The 13,132-nt window shown below is 65.6% G+C and overlaps 3 protein-coding genes across 3 annotated transcripts; 1 reads left to right on the forward strand and 2 right to left on the reverse strand.

Moving 5' to 3' along the window:
- Positions 1-1,051: 1,051 nt before the first annotated feature.
- MARVELD1 (MARVEL domain containing 1) lies at positions 1,052-3,665 on the reverse strand. The gene has a single exon (XM_074875067.1). The coding sequence runs from the start codon at positions 3,524-3,526 to the stop codon at positions 2,999-3,001; it is 528 nt and encodes a 175-aa protein (XP_074731168.1). The 5' UTR covers positions 3,527-3,665; the 3' UTR covers positions 1,052-2,998.
- Positions 3,666-4,058: 393 nt separating this feature from the next.
- Positions 4,059-5,018, forward strand: AVPI1 (arginine vasopressin induced 1). The gene is made up of 2 exons (XM_074875073.1): positions 4,059-4,757; positions 4,837-5,018. Exons 1-2 carry the CDS (start codon positions 4,474-4,476, stop codon positions 4,895-4,897), a joined length of 345 nt encoding a protein of 114 aa, XP_074731174.1. The 5' UTR covers positions 4,059-4,473; the 3' UTR covers positions 4,898-5,018.
- Positions 5,019-5,169: 151 nt separating this feature from the next.
- PI4K2A (phosphatidylinositol 4-kinase type 2 alpha) lies at positions 5,170-12,760 on the reverse strand. The gene is made up of 9 exons (XM_074875068.1): positions 12,347-12,760; positions 9,503-9,703; positions 9,112-9,243; positions 8,874-9,027; positions 8,199-8,260; positions 7,647-7,746; positions 7,251-7,384; positions 6,908-6,967; positions 5,170-6,773 (listed from the first exon to the last, which is right to left on the reverse strand). The coding sequence occupies exons 1-9, from the start codon at positions 12,743-12,745 to the stop codon at positions 6,612-6,614; spliced, it is 1,404 nt and encodes a 467-aa protein (XP_074731169.1). The 5' UTR covers positions 12,746-12,760; the 3' UTR covers positions 5,170-6,611.
- Between the last annotated feature and the right edge of the window lie 372 nt (positions 12,761-13,132).

Raw genomic sequence — 13,132 nt, forward strand, 5'->3', positions numbered from 1 at the left:
GCGGCCTGACCCTGATCTGGGGCTCAGTCCCAGTCTGGGTCTCAGCATGGCCTGCTCCCAGCCGTGTCGGGGTGCTGTGGGTCTGTCCCCATGGTCTCCATGGCTGGGACACCTCTCCACGGGGAGAGGAGAGAGACCAGCCCCACCCCGGTGGTCTCTGGGAGAGAGCATGGGCTCCCTCCAGGCCCGTGAGTATGGCCGGCAGCTCCTCTGCTGCCCCTCCGTGCCCCCAGAGCAGCCCTGCACAGCAGCCTGCGGTCCGGCTCCCACCGCCCCAGGCACCACAGCCCCTCTTGGTTGCTTGCAGTAGGTGCTTGCAGAAGGGCAGGGCTGCTGACTCCAGGGAATGCTCTGGGGACCTTGGGCTGCCTCTGATGCCAAAAGGGGGATGCCATCCCATAATACTCCATGCAACCATGTTAACCCTATGCCAGCTCTCAGGCAGCGCAGGGCTCAGCACTGCTGCCAGCTGCCCACAGCCTCTGGTGATCAGGGCATGTCTCCTGCAGGCAGAGGGCAGGGGGGCCCAGTCACACCCCAGCTGCAGGTAGCGGTCCAAGGCTGATCCCCATCCTGAGAGTGCGGCCCAGGCCTGGAGTCAGCCCTGGGAGATTCAGGCTGCCCCCAGCCTGCCCCGGCTCTCTGGGGGCCCAGCAGCGTGGGCATGACTGCCCGGCAGTGTCCTGGCCCCGGGACAGAGAGCCCTTTCAGCCCAGAGTGACGAAGCCCATAGGAATGCAGCTCCATCCTGTCCCCAGCACGTCCCTGCGGCCACACAGCCCCGGGACTTGGCCTGTCTCTGGAGAGGGCAGCAGGACTGGGGATAGACCCTGTCCCCACAGGCAGTTAGTTTAAGCCCCTCTACCAGGAATGGTGGCTCAGCACCAGGGAGCCTGCCCGTGATCCCAGAGTAGACCAGGACGTTATGACCACAGCCAGAGGCTCCAGGCAGGGAGGCCCCAGGGTGCAGGGCTACAGAGCCAGGTGTGATCTCATCTCAGACCCCATCCCCAGCACGTTCCAGCCCTGGCACAAAGCCCCAGACACCTGGTGAGCGCCAACTTTGCTTTATTTGGAATGTGAATCCATAGGCACCAGAGAGGGGGCTGGAGGGTGACAGAGCCGGCATGACAGGCAGGGCTGCAGAAAGCCGGGGAAAGGCACTTGTGGTGGCAGAAGCCCCGCTGGGCGTCTCAGGCAGCCTGGATCAGGGGCTGCACCAGAGCAGGTGGGGGCAGGCAGTGTCGGGGACCAGCCCTGACACAGGGTAGGGACAGCACGTCCTGCCCAGGGAAGGGGTAGATGACCCAGGGGCTGGCAGGGCCCCTGAGCACAAGTGAGGATTGGCTGGGACAGCACCTCATGATGGAAGCAGTGACCCAGCACCAACCCCGGACCCCTCCAAGCCGCAGGGGGATCACAGCTGCTGCTCTCCACCCCAAAAAAGGCACCTGGGAACCCCAGGCATCAGCCAGAGCCCATGGCCAGCTGCTGGGGATACCCATCCCACCGATCCGAGCCCACACAGAGACTGAAGCAGACCTTCCCTCGCACCGGGAGCGACAGGGAGGACCTGCCTCCAGGCAGGGTGAGTAGGGCTTGTGGCAGGGCAGCTCTGGTGTGGTGCTCCTCGAAAAATTTCCAGTCCCTGGCTGCTCGTTGCTCCAGTTGGCCCTACATGGCCTCCTCAGGGCTCGGCACCCGGCGGGCTGTGGAGGCCGATCCAGGGCTGGGCTGGCCTTGTTGACAGCATTATCTTCTCCTGTTCCCCAAGACAGGACATGTCCCCGCAATGCCTGGCCCCAGCTCCCCCGCAGCCACAGCGCCAGCAGCAGCCCAGCACCGCCATGCTGCCGTGCTCACCCTTCCCCTCCGCTTCGCCACGGTCTCCAGGCAGCACAGGGCCCCGAGATGAAGCCAGAGAGTCCCGAGATGTGAGTTTTCTGGGATGATAAACCAGGCACTGCAGAGCCAGGCAGGGCTGCGGGCCAGTCTTCAACGCCATGGGTGAGGCTGTGCCTGTCCTTGTCGGAGCAGTCAGGCCCTGGGGCAGGCTCTGTTCCTCTGGGTGGCTCAGAGCCACGAACCTCGCTGCCAGAGGGCAGGGGGAGACCTCAGACCTCCCCGTGCCCCGCTCCCTTCAACCTCAGGCCCCATCCTGGGGCAGTACGAACTCTGAGGCTGGAGGAATTTATCCCCCGCCCAGGGTCACAGGACCAGGCTATGACTCCGCTCACCCTTCCCCTCACCCTGCAGTGACGAGGCCTTGCTGCCCTGCACAGGCTCAGCCCCCAAACAGGACAGCGTGTCTGGGGGGCCCGGGTGAGGCTGGGTCAGGCTGTGCAGGACCTGGGTGTCTCCACACCCCCAGAGCACAGAGCAGGGAGGGGCTGAGCCCCACCGGGCTCCGGCAAGACAGCGGATGCGTTCAGGCCAGACAAGAGGAGGGGCCCGGGCTGGGGAAGCCGAGATCAGAGCCTCCGTTAGGGAATTGCGGAGGCGCCGCACAGTTGGGAACAGCAGGAGGGGGCTGCCAGCGGGTCGGGGGGGGTTTATGCCCACCCCATCCCACTATGTACCACTGCCCCCTGCTCAGCTCCCCCAGGCCAGTCCCCCTCCACCCCAGGGACAGGTTGGCACCCACCTGAGCATGCAGCATCTACAAGGCCGGGGGCAGGGGAGTTGGGCAGGAGCCCTGGGTGGCTCCCAGACATTGGGGTCCCTCTTAGGGGCTCTCTGCTTGGGTCCTTCCACTTGCAATAGCCTATGTCTGTCCGGGAGCGGGAGAGGGGCCTGTGCAGCGGCTGGGTGTCCACGCTGTCTCGGCGGGATGCAAGGGACGCCGTGCTCGGGGAAGGCCTCCGTCTGCGCAGAAGTCTCTGGAGGAAGCATGGTGCAGTCAGCCGGGAGGGGATGGGGCGGCGGGGTCACTTCGGCCCGAAGCGGGGCTGCGGTCCGTCCGCAGGCGAGGAGAAGGGGAGCCAAGCGCCGCGGGGTCTCAGATGATGTCGCGCTGGTCCCGGCAGCGCCGTGACAGGCAGTAGAGCCCAGAAAAGAGGTACAGGCAGGCGGCGATGCCTCCGCAGACGGAGGCGCTCAGGTAGGCGCCATAGAGGCAGTGCTGGCTGTAGCCTGGCAGGTTGCAATAGCTTTTCCGCCCGGCCTTGTAGCCCATGATGCCGGTGGCAGCGGCGTAGAGCCCCACGCCCAGCGCCAGGTCGTGCACCAAGTTGGTGAGGAGCCAGCGGGAGCCCAGCCAGGGCACCAGCGCCCAGCGCCCCAGCAGGCTCAGCCCGAAGAGGGCCAGCGTGAGGAGCCAGACCAGGACGGCGGCGAAGAGGGCGAAGTGGGCCGCCCCCTCGTACTTGTGAGCTGCCACCGTCACCCAGAAGGCAGCGCCCAGCGCCAGCTGCCCCAGGCGCAGCAGGCCCAGCGGGCTCCGCAGGTAGGCGCGGTGGAGGCTGAGGGAGCCGCGGGCCGGCGGCCCCGGGGGCGGCGGCACTGCCGGGGGAGCCGTGCGGGCCATGGCGGGGCCCTGCCTGCTCCGGCGCGGCTCGGGCTGGACTCAGGGCCCCGGCAGCAACTTCCTCCCCCGGCCGCTGCCAAACATCTGGCGCTTAACGGTCCTCCCCGCGCGGGGCCTCTCTCCTCTGCTCCCCGCCCCGCCCCGCGGCCCGCCGCGCCTCCCGACGGCCCACCGGCCGCCCGCCGCGGATGGATGGGCGGATGGATGGATGGATGCCGGCCTGTCTGCCTGCCGCCGCCGCGCCCCTCCCGTACCGCCGCCTCCCGCGGCGGCGGGAGGCGACGGCGGGGTCGGTGGGGAACGCACCGGGACCCCGCGCGACAGCCGGCGGGGGGGGGGGGGGCGGGGGCGCACGTCGGGGCTCCCCTCTACGTCACACAGGATTCCCCCTCGGTGTGACGCGCGCCAGGGCTCCGCCCGCCGGCGGCGCCTCACCCCCCGCCTGTTGACGTCACTCGCGCCACGTGGCCCCCTCCGAGAGGCGGTGCGGCCGCGCCCCTCGGCGCCGATTGGCCCCTGGCGGCGGGAGACGGGCGCGGATTGGCAGCGGGGCGCGGGGCGGGGCTGGGGCGCGGCGGGTGAATGAACCGGGCGCGCGGCAGCGGCGGGATCCCGGTGCGGCGGCGCGCAGCGGCCCCCCGGCGGGTCTGTGCGGGGGGGGCTCGCCGGAGGGAAAGCGGGTCACAGCGAGGCCCAGCGCCTCGGGCACCGGCGGGGTGGGACCGGGCCTGCGTGCGCTGGCCCGAGCCGGGCACCTCCCGCGTTCCCGGGCGGCCCCGCCCGCTCCGGTTGGCCTCCTGCCCGGCGCCCCGGCCCGCCCTCTCCCTACGGCCGCGGCGCGTCCTTCCTCCGCCACCCGCCCTTCCTCACCGGGCACCCGCGCCGGATCCCGGCGGGCGGGAGCGGAGCCTGACGCCGTCTCTCCGGTGCCCGCAGCGGCCGGGACCATGGGCACGCCGGCCTCGGTGGTGAGCGACCCTCCGGGCCGGGCGGCGGCCGCAGCCCGCGGCCGCAAGCGGGCCTCGGCCAACATCTTCCAGGGCGTGGGGCTGCCGGAGCTGCGGAGCCTGTTCCGGAGCGGCGGGGCCGAGCGGCCCGAGGAGCGCGCCCGCCTCGTCTGGCGGTACGCGGGCCAGCGGCGCATGGCGCGGGCCCTGCGGCGGCTCCGCCGGCGGCGGCCGGCCCAGCCCGGCGGCGGGATGACGGCTCTGCGGCGCTTCAGCCGCCTGCGGTAGGTGCGGGCCGGGGCGCGGGGGAACCGGGGGAAGCGCGGCCGGGCCGCGCCGCTCACACAGGCCTCTTCCCCGCAGGATCGCGGAGAAGGAGCCGGAGGGCGGCCGCGGGGCCGAGACACCCTCGGGGCCCATGTAGCAGCGCGGAGCGGCCGGGCCGTGGAGGAGCGGGGCTGCTGGACGGCGGGTGCAGGGACAGCCGGGCTGAGGACACTACGTGTACTGGACAGGGTGCAGTGGTTAATAAAAGGCGGACAGCGGTGGCTGCGTGGCTCTGGCTGTGTCCTGCCAACCCCCGACCTTCCCCCGGGGCGGCAGGACCTTGGTCCAGGCCCTTGTACTGGACCCGGCGCCAGGGGAACAGCCCCGACCTGCTGTAGGGTGCTGCAGAGACAGAGGTGAACAGCAGCGCTGTTGTTCAGACGGTTGCATGGTTTAAATACATTACATACATTTCTACAGTGCATTAGAACAATACGTTTGGGATCAGTTGGAGATGCAGCTGGGCCTGGCCAGGGAGCTGGGGTCTCACTGCTGCCTACCCTGTGCTTCCACAGCCAGAGCTGGGCCCCCTCCCCGTGCAGGAGACAAGGGAGCTGCTCTCCCCTCCCAGGCTCAAGCAACAGAGCCCCAACCTGCCTTCATTTCCCCACCCCCCCACCCCCCAAAGATGGGCTAACAGGACAGTGAGACCCAACACCAGCTTCCCCCAGCAGCAGGAGAAGCCGCAGCTCAAGGCAAGCGGATGCAGGTGGCAGCCCTGGTACCATTTTATACAACACAAGCACAGGGGCTTCTGGGGAGAGAAGGGCTGGCTGCCTCACCCCCCCCCAGCAGGCCTGTGGGATTGTCAGCACCAGGGCAGCCAGGAGCCCGTGCTGGCTCCCTGCCATGCTCCCATCACACCTCCCACCCATGCAGCAGAAGAGCCCCCGCAGCCCTTCCCCGGCAGCCCCCTGCCCCTCGGGGGGGCCCTAGGCACAGACAAGGCTGGCACGATGCTGGCTGCACAGCAGCCAGGGAGCTTGCTGGGAGCAGGGGCAAAAGCCAAGCAAGAGCAGCCGTGGAGACCTGGCAGGAGGGATGGACTGGGGCAGCAGAGGGAGAGAGGGCCTCTCCACCTTGGGGGGGGGGGGGGGGGGGAAGGGCTCCAAGCCCCTCCCAGAGCCACCTGCTCTTCACAAGGACAAGCCAGCTAGCACCTCTCTCCCCTTAGTGTCTAACTGCACCCAAGCCAGCCCCATGAGTTGTCCCTCATACGTCCCCTCCTCAAGCCCCCAGCCAGAGAACAGCCGTTCATTGCGGTCCCCGCTGCGCCAGCAGGCAGCAGGAACTCCCCCTGAGGAAAGCAGCGTGCACGGGGTTGGGGCAGAGGAGGGACAGTGGAGGAGTACAGCACACCCTCAGGGAAAGGAAGGGGGGCATAACCTGCTACAGGCCTTCCCAGCCCAGCAGCCAGCATGGCAGGGAAGAAAAGGGCCAGTGGCTGGTGTAAAGGGCTGGATGGATCCCAGCCCGGGCAGCCTCCTCATCCCAGCCCCAAGCAGGAGTGCTCAGAACCGCATGCAGGCCGAGGAAGGGAGGCAGGGCAGGGTCCCAGCCGCGCCACGGCTTCCAGCGGATTCCCGCACCTCCCCCTGGGCTCTGCCCCAGGCGGGGCACCGAGCTCCAATGGAGCTGGGGAAGGACCGTGCCCAACCTGCCTGGCTCCTCCAGTTCAGCTGCAGGTTCCTCCAGCCACACCTGCTTGCTCTACCCAGAAGGTCGAGTCCCAGCCACAGGAGCCGGCAGTGGCCCGGTTCCTCTCGCAGTGCTAGTCCGAGGCGGCCAAGCCCTGCCCGCTGCTCTCACAGCTACCACCATGAGAAGAAAGGCTTCCGGCTCTGGAAGCTCTGCGTGTAGGACTCGCTGGCGGTGCGCTGGTGGGAACGTGCTGTTTCCACAATCACAGGCGGCATCTGAACCAGGTGCAGGGGGCTCTTCCCATCTTTCAGTGCCTGAGTCAGGTTCAGGATCTGTATGGCACAACAGAGCAATGCCTGAGCTGCCCCGCCGGAGCGAGAGACCATCCACCCCAGCACCCTTCCTGCCACACAGGGAGGAATAGGCTCTGCACCTCATCCATCTGCCTTCCCTACACACAGCTTACCTGGCCTCTCATGACAGCAATCTGCTTGTGAAACTGTCCCCTGTCAAAGCCAGGGTCTTTCTGCAAGAGAGAGCAGAGAACAGTGGGATCCACCTGCTGCCCCATGCCACGCAAGATGCCTATTCCCCAAGCAAACCTCTCTCCTCTTGTCCCACAGGTTTCCTGCTTCTCCCCACACTGAATCTTCAGCTCCTGGCAGAGAGATAACCCTGCCATGCCTCAGCTCAGAAACAGTCAGGAGCTTGGCCACCTTTCTGGCCCCTGCAGCCTTGACAGGGATCTCCCCAACACCACCCCCATTTTTCTTCCTCCCAAGCCATCCTTACCTGCTCCCCCACCTCACCTTGAAAAGCTCATACAGATCTTCTTCCAGATCCTTGACAAAGTTGGGATCCGAGATCTTGGGAAGAATCAGGTCCTTGATCTCCTGTGAAAAGGGGATTTTGGCCTGGGGCAGCCATGCCCAGTAGAATGGATCTGTGGGAGGAAGCAGGAGACATTAGAGCTGGGGAAGGCAAAGGATGGTGCCACATGTCTCTGGGTGCCAGATCACCTGTGTCTGGGACACAGGATCCAGCACCCGCTTCCTACAGCCTCTGCTGAGGCAGAGCTGCCCATGAACCCAGAAGGTTTGCAGAGGGACAGCCCTAGCCCTCTCTCCTCCAGCTCTCAAGGAAGATGCCCGAACACAGAGTTGTACGGCTCGTCAAGGTGCCCTGGCACAGCCTGAAGGACTCACATGCTCTCCAGGAGTCCGGGTGTTTCAAGGGAAAGGCCAAACCGTTGTCTATAGCAGCCAGCTTGATGATGGGCTCCTTTACCACCACCCAGTCGCTGTCCTGGAAGGAAGCAGAGCATGTCACAGGGAGGCCCCTCTCTCTCAGGGAGGCAGGAACAGTCCCTCTCCCACTCCCTGCAGCCCCACTGCCAGGATCTTTGCCCTGGCACAGAGGCACAGCAGCCTCTTGCCCATAATGTGACCGCTTGCCCACAGGGAAACAAGTCTGCTTTGAATACAAGGGGGACAAAGCTGCTCACCCCCACCCCCCCTCAAGGCCTCACCCCAAGGATGCACAGGTCCAGCAACACCAGTTTCCCCCCACAGAGCCCTGTTACATCCTCAAAGTCCCACTAGGCCACAAACCACCAACACAAAAGGCAACAAAAGGCCCGGGAGACAAGATCAGGCCTCCGCATGCTCGGAAACCCAAGCCAGCTGGGAAATTCCCAGCCTGCCTGGCAGGCAGGCAGCTTGCAGGAGCAGAGGCCCCACCCAGAAAGAGACGCTCACCCGCACGCCTGCACTGTCCAGGGGACAGTCGTACTTGATGAGCCAGTTGTCATTGCCCCGATCTGCAGGGAGATAAAACCAGCTGTGTCAGTGCCAGGGCATGCCTGCCCCACGCCGGGCAGAAGATTACTCTTACTCTGACCCAGAAGCAAGACAGAGCAGTTTTAGGCCCAAACTCTACCCTAGAGCCCTCAAGCTTGCTGCACACCTGGGAAGCCTCATCAAACCCACACAACCAGCCCTGGAGACTGGAGAGGTCCACATATCCCTGGATCGCAAGAGGAAGGTCAGCCTGCAAGTCCCAGAGTGCTACCCCAACCCCTTCTAGCCTGGCAGGAACTCAGAAGCCCAGCATGAGATGGGATATAGGGACACAGTCAGGTGCTGGATTTTCAGATGTCCCTCGATCCTTGCAGCTGGCACTTTCACCCCAGCACCGTGGTGGATCCAGATCTCCCAGAATGCAGGCCAGCAGCCAAAGCACAGCCATGGTGGTGTGCAGCCACAGCAGCTGCACTCTACCCATGGGCAGCTACCACCTGGCAGCAACTAAGTGGTAGTGAGAGGAGTTTTGGATGCTAGAAAGAGATGGCAAGCCCTTGTCCCGCTCCCCCTTCTCCAGCTGGCAGGATGTGAAGGAGCAGGCAGTGTCCCACGCCAGCCAGCCGGCTCTACCTGTGTTCCTGATGATGTAGTCCAGCACCACCAGCCGCTCGAACTGCAGCAGAAGCTGCCGGTTGGTGTTCTCCGGGAGTGGCTCGGCTTCAAACCGCCGCAGCCAGTAGTCAGCATCCTTGTAGCCTTCCACAAAAATCTGGAAGGAACCCACCTGAAGCAAGGAGAGGCTGCGTTACAGGAGGCTGCAGAGGATGGAGAAGCGGTGACAGGCAGGCGCGGAGGCTGGCAGCCCTACCTTGGGCGGCAGACCAATGCGGTTGAAGCGCTGGCCCACTTTTGGCACCTTCTCCAGTGCCAACCTCTTTCCTCGGGACTTCACCCTGTCGATAGCACTGTAGTTAAAGGTCTCGCTGGCCAGATACACCACCTGGGGGGACAGGAGCGCAGACGTCAGCAGGGGCACCTGGCAATTGTCACAGGACTGGCTGATAAAACCAAGACACTGGATTTCCCACAGCTCTGCTCAGCACGAGGATCCCCATAGCTTGAGCAGGAGCAGTCCTGGTCCAGAGCTCTCAACACAACATCTCTGAGGTCAGCAGTGCCACAAGACAAGGTGCAAGCAGAGCTGTGCAGAAGCACATGAAAGCCTCCCCAAGACAAAATCCCAGCAGCTGTCCCCTCACCTTTGTGCGGGGAACAATGTTGAGTTCCAGTTTCTGGTCCACCAGGCTGGCGCCTGCCTCCGACAAGTAGCCCTGGTTGAGGACGAGGCAGTCTCTCCCAAAGCAGCATGGGCAGCACAACTTCTGCAGCCACTTGGTCCACTTGGGGTTCAGCTGCCCATACGGCTCCTCATTCTTGGGCTTGAAGACACCGATGATTTTCTGTGAGTGGGAGAGAGAAGGGCTGACTCAAGGCAGTTGGCAGAGTCAAGACACTCCCCACCCAAACCAGCCTGCAGTGCAGACACTCAGGAATGGGCCCAGAACAGCCTCTCACCGGGGCAATAACCAGCTCCTGGGACCAGGCAGACCCCACAGCTCCCAGGAGGGAGGCAGGCAGGCAGGGGCTGAGAGGGACCCTTCCCCAGACAGTGCCCTGTCCCACGAGAGCAGGGTGCTGCCTGAAGACCTTCATACCCACCTCACGCACCTGGAAACAACCCTCCTTGTCCCAAAAGACACCAGTGATGATGCTATCCCCTGGTAAACATCCCAGTCCCATCCCAGCAACCTTTGGATGGCTGGGGAGAGCTACTGCTCACTGCTGCTCATTACACCACACAGGAGAGGGAGAGGGATAGCAATCCTTGCCCTGGCTCCAAAATCCACTGAATGGAGCTGATCCCAGAGGAAATGGGACCAGAACAGCCGAGCAGCTGGAGAACCCCTGAGGAGCCTAGGGCTCTGTGCTGGGAGGCCCAGCTAGAGACAGCAGAGAGGCTGGTTCTCTGGGTACACTGTGTGCAAGAGGTCTCAGGCAGCTCCAAACTGGCCACCAGCTGGCAACAGCAGCAGCACCCGCAGCCCCTCAATCCAGCCTCCATATCGACCCAACCAGCAGGAACAGCAGCACAGGTACCCCACCACTGCAGAGGGCACAGAAGCTGCGCTGCCACCGAGCCAGTGCTGCCAAGCCACCCAGCTGAGACAAGGGCTGGGGCAGGAGCAAGGCCACCTGTCCCCGTGGGCCAGGCATCCCAGGGGGGCTGCACAGCAGCTTGGGGCTGGCAGCCCCTGCTCTGGGGTGACTCAGCAGCACACATGACCAGCCCTCCTCCCCATGGCTTGTGCCGGCCCTGGCCTGAGTGGGTGGCACTTCCCCAAGCCAAGCTCCTGCCACAACGTCGAAGTGGAACATGAATCCCAGCACCTCAGTGGGAAACCCCAGTGCAATTCCGGTCTGCCAGGGGACAGAAGCCAGCCCAGGGCAAGCAGAAGCAAGGTTTTGTCCACCAGGAAGAGGGAGAGGGTTTGAGGGAACAGGACCATTTTGATCAACCCCAGAACACACAGAAGAGCCACTTCCCCTGAGCAGATAGGAAGGCAATCCCCTCATTAGCCCCACGTGAAGGCACATGACTGCCAACACGTCCTTGGATATGAGCCTGAAAAAGGCTTGTCAGGGGCTCTGGCAGCACAGAGCCCTGTGCTCCGTGGAGCCAAGCCCAGCCGGGCAGTGACAGTGCGGCAGCGGAGGCCAGAAGCCTGGCAGCACAGCATCCCCTTCCAGACAGACCTGTGCCAGAAGCAGCACTGGCAGGGAAAACAGGTCTGCCTGGTGCCAGCAGTGAGGCAGAGGGAGCCAGGCCAGCCCAGAGATGCAGCCGGCAGCTGGGGCAACCACAGCCGCTGGGGCTGGAGAAGCACATTCCATGTGGACAGCTTGAACCCCAGCAGCCCAGAAGGAAGCAGACACTAGAGAAAAGTTTTTCTCCCAATGCCCTCACCTCCTGCCTGCAACAGCGGCACACTGCACTCTCTCCTGTGATAGCAGCTGGGAGGTTTTGGTGACCCTGGGTAGCAGCCGCAGAAACCAGACACACACCAAATTTGCTGACAGCAGGGCAGTCCAGGGGACCTGCCAGGTGACATGGCCAGGAGCACACGGACTTTGGCTCCTTGCACATATCCTGCCACGAGCCCTCGCCAAGCTCGGGTCTGTTACAGCCAGGCAGCCTCTGCCCTGCCACCCCCAGGCAGCTCATCCAGCCCCCCACCCCAGCAACATCACATCCCCTGTTGATGAACACGAGGGAGCAGGAAGGCGGCAGGAGGAAGTGTGTATTGCCCCACAGCCCGCCAGCTCAGCTGGGACCTGCTCACCACAGCTCCCAGGAGCCAGGCTCCACCCGGGGCAGGAAAACTAGGGCACACTAGAGCACCCAATCCCGCTTCCCAGGAACCATCCCAGCACATACACGGTGGGGGAGTCACAGGAAGCAGCAGCAGCTCAAGTAATTGGGCTGGGTGCTGCAAGTCACAAGACAATCTGCCTTGTGCTGCATACACATCCCGTCAGTGGTGTGGAGATGGCCACCACACAGCTGACCAGATCTGTAGGGGACCACCTATTTGTCAAGGACTATGCCTTGGTTGATATAACCATGCAGCCACAGAGGAGACATCTCACTCCAGTCTCACAGGCCAAAAACCAGTTCAGCTCTCAGAGTCGCAAGCCCTAGGGCTGGAGTCACTACGGTCAGGAGATGCTGATGCACAGGCCTGGGGGAGAGGGTGACCCTTCCTCTTCGGGCATGAGAGCCACAGAAGAGGCTGAAGCAGCACTTAGACACAACTGCCCCCACTCCTGCTACTGGTTCCACTGCACTTCTCCCCCGGGAAAGCCCAGGGCGGCTCCAGCCGCTCCCACCAGCTCCCCAAGGCCGGTCACCCCCGGGCCAGCACCACCAGTTCCCCGGGGCGCGCCCTCCTCCCGGCCAGCGCGGCTCAGCCCGCAGGCCTCGTGGGCCCCGGGGAGCGGCCGGCCACCCCCGGGGCGGGCACACGGGGCCGGGGCCGGCTCACCCCCTGCGGGTCCTTGACGAAGTAGCTGCCGCTGGAGCCCTGCGAGATGCGCTCGGGGAAGATGCCGCGCTCGCTGGCCAGCTCGGCCCGCCGCACCACCTCGGCGAACTCGGGGTCCTCGGGGAAGTCGTTACGCTCCCGCTGCGCTGCTGCCGCCGCCTGGGCCTGGGCCTGCGCCGCCGCCTGGGCCTGCGCTTGGGCCTGCGCCGCCGCCGGGCCCCGCGCCCCGCGCTCCAGCAGCGGCTGCCGCTCGCGGTCGCGGCCGCCGGGGGAGCCGGGAGGGGAAGGCGGCGGCGGGGGCGGGGCGGCGGGCGGGAGGGCGCGCACGGCGCCCCCCGGCAGCCCGTAGTCGGGGGCCTGCGCCCGCTCCGGCGACACCAGCGGGCTCGTCTCGTCCATCGCGCCCGCCCGGCCCCGCCGCGCCGCCCGCGCCCGCCGCTTCCGTCCGCGTCACCGCACCGCCACGCCCCATCGGCTGCTCCGCCCCCGCCGCGCCACGCCCAGACCGGGCGTCGCCGTGGGAGCCGCGCCCGCCGGGAGGGCGGTGGCGGCCGCGGTGCCGGACGAGGCGGGCCTGGAGGGCCCCCACGCCTCGCACCGCTTGGCCGGGGCGGGAGGGGGTCCGCCGGCCTCACGCCCCTGCCGTGGGGGCAGGCGTCAGTGCCCCACACAAAGATGGCCGCCCGGGAGCGGCAGCGCCCCCTGCTGCTCTTCGCAAAGATGGCGTCAGAGGGGGGGTGCTGCCCCTCTGCCGACACGCCCGGGGAGGAGGACGCCCTGCCCCAG

Source organism: Strix uralensis, chromosome 7 (assembly GCF_047716275.1).
Source record: "Strix uralensis isolate ZFMK-TIS-50842 chromosome 7, bStrUra1, whole genome shotgun sequence".
NCBI lineage: Eukaryota > Metazoa > Chordata > Aves > Strigiformes > Strigidae > Strix > Strix uralensis.

Bases quoted from the DNA above. Each gene is read 5' to 3' on its own strand.
- MARVELD1 (XM_074875067.1), bottom strand. From the start codon at position 3,526: ATGGCCCGCACGGCTCCCCCGGCAGTGCCGCCGCCCCCGGGGCCGCCG.
- AVPI1 (XM_074875073.1), top strand. From the start codon at position 4,474: ATGGGCACGCCGGCCTCGGTGGTGAGCGACCCTCCGGGCCGGGCGGCG. The intron at 4,758-4,836 runs GTAGGTGCGGGC...TCTTCCCCGCAG, and splicing joins CGGCGCTTCAGCCGCCTGCG to GATCGCGGAGAAGGAGCCGG.
- PI4K2A (XM_074875068.1), bottom strand. From the start codon at position 12,745: ATGGACGAGACGAGCCCGCTGGTGTCGCCGGAGCGGGCGCAGGCCCCC. The intron at 8,261-8,873 runs GTAGAGCCGGCT...ATCTCCCTGCAG, and splicing joins CTACATCATCAGGAACACAG to ATCGGGGCAATGACAACTGG. The intron at 6,968-7,250 runs GTGAGGTGGGGG...TCTCTCTTGCAG, and splicing joins ATCTGTATGAGCTTTTCAAG to AAAGACCCTGGCTTTGACAG.